The 7,111-nt window shown below is 41.5% G+C and overlaps 1 protein-coding gene and 2 long non-coding RNA genes across 3 annotated transcripts in view; all 3 read left to right on the top strand.

Annotated features, from left to right (window-relative positions):
* The window catches only part of LOC147470429 (uncharacterized), a 7,324-nt gene extending 6,288 nt beyond the window's left edge, over positions 1 to 1,036 (top strand). Inside the window, exons 3-5 of the mRNA XM_086544260.1 lie at positions 1 to 534; positions 643 to 790; positions 918 to 1,036. The exon at positions 1 to 534 is cut by the window's left edge and continues 80 nt beyond it. Coding sequence (XP_086400386.1) covers positions 1 to 534; positions 643 to 790; positions 918 to 1,036 — 801 coding nt within the window. The remainder of the gene's footprint in view (positions 535 to 642; positions 791 to 917) is intronic.
* A 1,438-nt stretch (positions 1,037 to 2,474) lies between these two features.
* Positions 2,475 to 3,619, top strand: LOC147470428 (uncharacterized). Its single transcript, XR_015191691.1, has 2 exons — positions 2,475 to 3,370; positions 3,476 to 3,619. It is a non-coding gene; the product is annotated as an uncharacterized LOC147470428 (long non-coding RNA).
* Positions 3,620 to 6,570: 2,951 nt separating this feature from the next.
* On the top strand, positions 6,571 to 7,111 carry LOC147470427 (uncharacterized). Its single transcript, XR_015191692.1, has 2 exons — positions 6,571 to 6,653; positions 6,741 to 7,111. It is a non-coding gene; the product is annotated as an uncharacterized LOC147470427 (long non-coding RNA).

Here is a 7,111-nt window from a genome sequence, read left to right as displayed (position 1 = left end):
ATGAACGAGATTGTACTAAACTGTCAGGACTCTGACATCGGCCACCTGCTCAGCCTCAGCCATGACCGCATCACGTGGAAGAAACTGGGTCAACACGTATCTCCTCAGACTTTTCATCCACCCGAAAAACCTGATGGCTGGACGAGGTTCAGACTTGGTCTAGGGAACAGCATCACCCTCGATAGTGATGGAGAATCATGGCTGCCTGAAGACCTTGCCCTCGATTGCACAGTGCAAAGTGTCAGCATCAAGAATGGAACATTCACACGCGAATGCACTTCGAATACACCGACATGGGTGGTGGAGCATGGCAAGGCTGTCGACGTTCCCCTCCGCAAGGCAAACGCTCGGGGAAACTTGACGCTGTTCTCTCGGGTTCCCTTCAAGCCTTCCCTCAGAGTAAAAGGAGCGGAGTTGGAGATCGGGCTCAGAGGGGGCGCCTTGGTGACGAGTGGGTACAAGGAGCCCCTGCCACCCTTCCCTCTCAATATCGCATTCACGATTTTGTCAGAGGAAGGTCGCGCGCAACTCAAGGTAACACGCCTACTGGTAGTTAGTCTGACTAAAGTGATGGTGATATCCTGACTTTGAGGTGATGATAACGTATTTCTTCCCTGCATGTGCTTGCATTTCTATCGTCAGGTGACTTCGCTTGGACGAGAGGTGTTTGAAGCGCCTCTGAAGGATGTCCCTACCTGCCTTGAGGTCTCCTCCAGCGATGGGAAGCTCGTGGTGGTGCAGAACCTTCATGTTGGTGCTCCAGAGACGACAGATAGCGTCTGTCACGCATGTAATATCTGGGTCGACTTTTATTGGTGATAAAGTTAACAGGGATCAGAATTGTGAATGAGAGTATGATTTTGTCAATAAGATAAAGACAATTCTTATGTACCTAAATAATTATCGCCGACAGGCAGGTGAGACCAACGAAGCGACTGTGTGGTACCTGACAGGAGGACTTTCGATGGTGGTGGTAGTGTTGCTGGGATGTCTGTTTTTCCAAAACAAGCACAGATTCTGCAAGGTAAGTGGTTAAGATAATGATTTTGTCTCTGATCTGTCTTGAGAAAATGATCAAGTTTGCTGATTTATAGGGAAAAAAAAGACAATTCGTTAATTTTGGATGATACGATGAAAAAGAAAAAATAGCCTCACCGTTATAAATAAACGATAATTGCAAAAATATATATATCATGCAACCAATTCACTAAATATATGTTAAAAAGATCAACACCACATTACATATCGAATACTTCATCCCTCTCCAGGGAAGCCACATAGGTAGAAGGACATCTGCTGTGCCACATACAGACACATCCGTCCCTCTTAGCGACCTGAGGACTCCTCCTATTAGCAGCTCCCGGTTCCCTACTCTCCCCCCACCAGTGCCTCCTTCTGTTCCTTTATGGGTTCCCCTAGAAAGTTCCCTGGACGCCGTATACTGTGAGATGGACTCAAGAGCTGGAGGTCATCCCCCGAACTCCTTTGGTCAGTATTTTTTGTCTACCAAGAACGGATGTACAACACCAGAAAAGTTTACTTCTGAGGGAAAGATAAAAGTGGAACAAGTGTATTGCCATATAATTTGTTGTTTGTCTGATTTAATATACTTTATTATTCTCTTACAGTTTATGAGGAAAATGAAGAAACCGTCAACGATATGTACATAAGTGCCGACTGAAAAATTACATTGAACATTCATAGGAGTTAAAAAATGAGAAATATATGATAAAAAAAAACATGTTTTAAGATTGAAAAAGAAACTTTTATGAAATACTTTAAAGATTTTCAACATTTTATCTCGTAGAGAGAAAGAGAGACAGAGAATGTGTGTGTCTCTATCCACTGTGTCCCCCACCTCGTCTCTCTCTCTCTCTCTCACGCACGCACATACACATACACACACACATATATATATATGGGAAGCTCATGTTGGTGCAGAACCTTCATGTTGGTGCTCCAGAGACAACAGATAGCGTCTGTCACGCATGCAATATCTGGGTCGACTGTTATATATATATATATATATATATATATATATATATATATATATATATATACATATATATATACACACACACACACACACACACACACATATATATATATATATATATATATATATATATATATATATATACATATATTTATATTTATACCTACATACACGCGAGCACACACACATACATAAACACACATAAGTGTATATATCTATATCTATATCTTTATCTATCTCTCTCTATATATACACAAACAAACAAAGAAAAATATGTATTTTTACAATATTTTTTTCCTATAATTACCGACAAAGCACTGTAATTAGATTGACAGAGACTGCTTTCTACGGTCTGCATTTAATTTCTAAGGTTTTGATACTTTTGATTCAAACCTAGATAAATGTTTAGAATGAAAAAAAAGATTTTTTTTCCGATATGTGATTAATCAAATTTTACTGTATTTATTGCATATTCTTATTTTTTGTTAAGTGAATATTCTGCACATCATTCTTCATGAAATACATAATAAATTACACTTAATCTTTACATATACAGCAAAGACCATGAAAACACGTTTTAAATACAGTTTTTGTGTTTTCACTATGCTGGCCGTTTTATTGCGACATTTGGCATTCTCATTAAAAAATGTTGTCAGGTAACACTTTTTGTCAGGTTGTATTCAGCTTTAAAAATGTAACAAAAGTTATGATCTTGAAAATATTCATATTGGAAGAAATTGCGGACATCTTGTTAATTTTGGTTACGTGAGCACCATACCGATATATATGAGAAGGGTACAATGCGGGGGATAAGGATAAGTCAGATTTATGGAGTTGCTCTCACGAGTGCTGACTCGTGAGAGTGTGCCAACGAATGTTGACTCGATCTGGGCTTGGTCCTTGCCCATCAACCACGGCAGTGACTGCCATGCAACAGTGGAAACTTGTAAACTTGGACGGGGCTCGATCTGCCGATCACTCCAAGACGATAAGGATAAGCCAGATTTGCGGAGCAGATGCTTCGCCGGGCTTATTTGCACTAAGCTAACCCACTTGTGTCAGCAAGCAGCGAGTGCTGACTCGTGAAAGTGCCAACGAGTGTTGACTCAACTTGAGCTTGGTCCTTACACGTCGTGACGACCAGACACAGCAGTGACTGTCGACGTTCCCCTCCGCAAGGCAAACGCTCGGGGAAACTTGACGCTGTTCTCTCGGGTTCCCTTCAAGCCTTCCCTCAGAGTAAAAGGAGCGGAGTTGGAGATCGGGCTGAGAGGGGGCGCCTTGGTGACGAGTGGGCACAAGGAGCCCCTGCCACCCTTCCCTCTCAATATCGCATTCACGATTTTGTCAGAGGAAGGTCGCGCGCAACTCAAGGTAACACGCCTACTGGTAGTTAGTCTGACTAAAGTGATGGTGATATCCTGACTTTGACGTGTTAACGTATATATTCCCTGCATGTGCTTGCATTTCTATCGCCAGGTGACTACGCTTGGACGAGAGGTGTTCGAAGCGCCTCTGAAGGATGTCCCTACCTGCCTTGAGGTCTCCTCCAGCGGTGGGAAGCTCGTGGTGGTGCAGAACCTTCATGTTGGTGCTCCAGAGACGACAGATAGCGTCTGTCAGGCATATAATATCTAGGTCGACTTTTATTGGTGATAAAATTAACAGGGATCAGAATTGTGAATGATAGTATGATTTTGTCAATAAGATAAAGACAATTCTTATGTACCTAAATAATTATCGCCGACAGGCAGGTGAGACCAACGAAGCGACTGTGTGGTACCTGACAGGAGGACTTTCGATGGTGGTGGTAGTGTTGCTGGGATGTCTGTTTTTCCAAAACAAGCACAGATTCTGCAAGGTAAGTGGTTAAGATAATGATTTTGTCTCTGATCTGTCTTGAGAAAATGATCAAGTTTGCTGATTTATAGGGAAAAAAAAGACAATTCGTTAATTTTGGATGATACGATGAAAAAGAAAAAATAGCCTCACCGTTATAAATAAACGATAATTGCAAAAATATATATATCATGCAACCAATTCACTAAATATATGTTAAAAAGATCAACACCACATTACATATCGAATACTTCATCCCTCTCCAGGGAAGCCACATAGGTAGAAGGACATCTGCTGTGCCACATACAGACACATCCGTCCCTCTTAGCGACCTGAGGACTCCTCCTATTAGCAGCTCCCGGTTCCCTACTCTCCCCCCACCAGTGCCTCCTTCTGTTCCTTTATGGGTTCCCCTAGAAAGTTCCCTGGACGCCGTATACTGTGAGATGGACTCAAGAGCTGGAGGTCATCCCCCGAACTCCTTTGGTCAGTATTTTTTGTCTACCAAGAACGGATGTACAACACCAGAAAAGTTTACTTCTGAGGGAAAGATAAAAGTGGAACAAGTGTATTGCCATATAATTTGTTGTTTGTCTGATTTAATATACTTTATTATTCTCTTACAGTTTATGAGGAAAATGAAGAAACCGTCAACGATATGTACATAAGTGCCGACTGAAAAATTACATTGAACATTCATAGGAGTTAAAAAATGAGAAATATATGATAAAAAAAAACATGTTTTAAGATTGAAAAAGAAACTTTTATGAAATACTTTAAAGATTTTCAACATTTTATCTCGTAGAGAGAAAGAGAGACAGAGAATGTGTGTGTCTCTATCCACTGTGTCCCCCACCTCGTCTCTCTCTCTCTCTCTCACGCACGCACATACACATACACACACACATATATATATATGGGAAGCTCGTGTTAGTGCAGAACCTTCATGTTGGTGCTCCAGAGACAACAGATAGCGTCTGTCACGCATGCAATATCTGGGTCGACTGTTATATATATATATATATATATATATATATATATATATATATATATATATATACACACACACACACACACACACACACATATATATATATATATATATATATATATATATATATATATATACATATATTTATATTTATACCTACATACACGCGAGCACACACACATACATAAACACACATAAGTGTATATATCTATATCTATATCTTTATCTATCTCTCTCTATATATACACAAACAAACAAACAAAAATATGTATCTTTACAATATTTTTTTCCTATAATTACCAACAAAGCACTGTAATTAGATTGACATAGACTGCTTTCTACGGTCTGCATTTAATTTCTAATGTCTTGATACCTTTGATTCAAACCTAGATAAATGTTTAGAATGAATTTTTTTTTTTTTCGATATGTGATTAATCAAATTTTACTGTATTGATTGCATATTCTTATTTTTTGTTAAGTGAATATTCTGGACATCATTCGTTATGAAATACATAATATATTACACTTAATCTTTACATATACAGCAAAGACCATGAAAACACGTTTTGAATACAGTTTTTTGTGTTTTCACTATGCTGGCCGTTTTACTGCGACATTTGGCATTCTCATTCAAAAATGTTGTCAGGTAACACTTTTTGTGTCAGGTTGTATTCAGCTTTAAAAATGTAACAAAGGTTATGATCTTGAAAATATTCATATTGGAAGAAATTGCGGACATCGGGACACCGTACCGATGTATATGAGAAGGGTACAATGCGGGGGATAAGGATAAGTCAGATTTATGGAGTTGCTCTCACGAGTGCTGACTCGTGAGAGTGTGCCAACGAATGTTGACTCGATCTGGGCTTGGTCCTTGCCCATCAACCACGGCAGTGACTGCCATGCAACAGTGGAAACTTGTAAACTTGGACGGGGCTCGATCTGCCGATCACTCCAAGACGATAAGGATAAGCCAGATTTGCGGAGCAGATGCTTCGCCGGGCTTATTTGCACTAAGCTAACCCACTTGTGTCAGCAAGCAGCGAGTGCTGACTCGTGAAAGTGCCAACGAGTGTTGACTCAACTTGAGCTTGGTCCTTACACGTCGTGACGACCAGACACAGCAGTGACTGTCGACGTTCCCCTCCGCAAGGCAAACGCTCGGGGAAACTTGACGCTGTTCTCTCGGGTTCCCTTCAAGCCTTCCCTCAGAGTAAAAGGAGCGGAGTTGGAGATCGGGCTGAGAGGGGGCGCCTTGGTGACGAGTGGGCACAAGGAGCCCCTGCCACCCTTCCCTCTCAATATCGCATTCACGATTTTGTCAGAGGAAGGTCGCGCGCAACTCAAGGTAACACGCCTACTGGTAGTTAGTCTGACTAAAGTGATGGTGATATCCTGACTTTGACGTGTTAACGTATATATTCCCTGCATGTGCTTGCATTTCTATCGCCAGGTGACTACGCTTGGACGAGAGGTGTTCGAAGCGCCTCTGAAGGATGTCCCTACCTGCCTTGAGGTCTCCTCCAGCGGTGGGAAGCTCGTGGTGGTGCAGAACCTTCATGTTGGTGCTCCAGAGACGACAGATAGCGTCTGTCAGGCATATAATATCTAGGTCGACTTTTATTGGTGATAAAATTAACAGGGATCAGAATTGTGAATGATAGTATGATTTTGTTAATAAGATAAAGACAATTCTTATGTACCTAAATAATTATCGCCGACAGGCAGGTGAGACCAACGAAGCGACTGTGTGGTACCTGGACTTTCGATGGTGGTTGTAGTGTTGCTGGGATGTCTGGTTTTCCAAAACAAGCACAAATTCTGTAGGTGAGTGATGAAGATAATGAGTTGAACAAGTACAAAAAAATATGTATCAACTACGATACCACAGACCAACTTTCCCTCCTTTTACAGAGAGGTTCTCAAGTTCGAGAGGTTGCCCCGGAGAGGAACCCAAGCCACCCTGTCCCCCCCATTGAACCTGCTTATCTCGAACCCAAGCCAGCGCCTGCTCAGGGGTTACAGCCCGCCAGCAGGACGAGTTCCATCGCAGATCACGTGTACGAGGAGGTAGATGAAGCGACTTGGGGAACCGCTCGTAAAAACGCTGTTCCTCACGTCAGTACTGATGTGCTCTGAGTCTGACATGTCTTCGTCGGAGTATGACGTGGCCAGTTATAAATGAATGTCTAACTCCACAATCAGATATGATTAGAGTTATAGGAGCTCAGTGATTAGCACGGAGTTTCAGTCTTTAGCCAGTCAGATGGAAATTGTAGTTGAAT

This window comes from Penaeus japonicus, unplaced genomic scaffold, assembly GCF_977035675.1.
Source record: "Penaeus japonicus unplaced genomic scaffold, GWHDUDI00000001_assembly GWHDUDI00000015, whole genome shotgun sequence".
Classification (NCBI taxonomy): Eukaryota; Metazoa; Arthropoda; class Malacostraca; order Decapoda; family Penaeidae; genus Penaeus; species Penaeus japonicus.
This window is presented reverse-complemented; position numbering and strand designations above follow the sequence as displayed.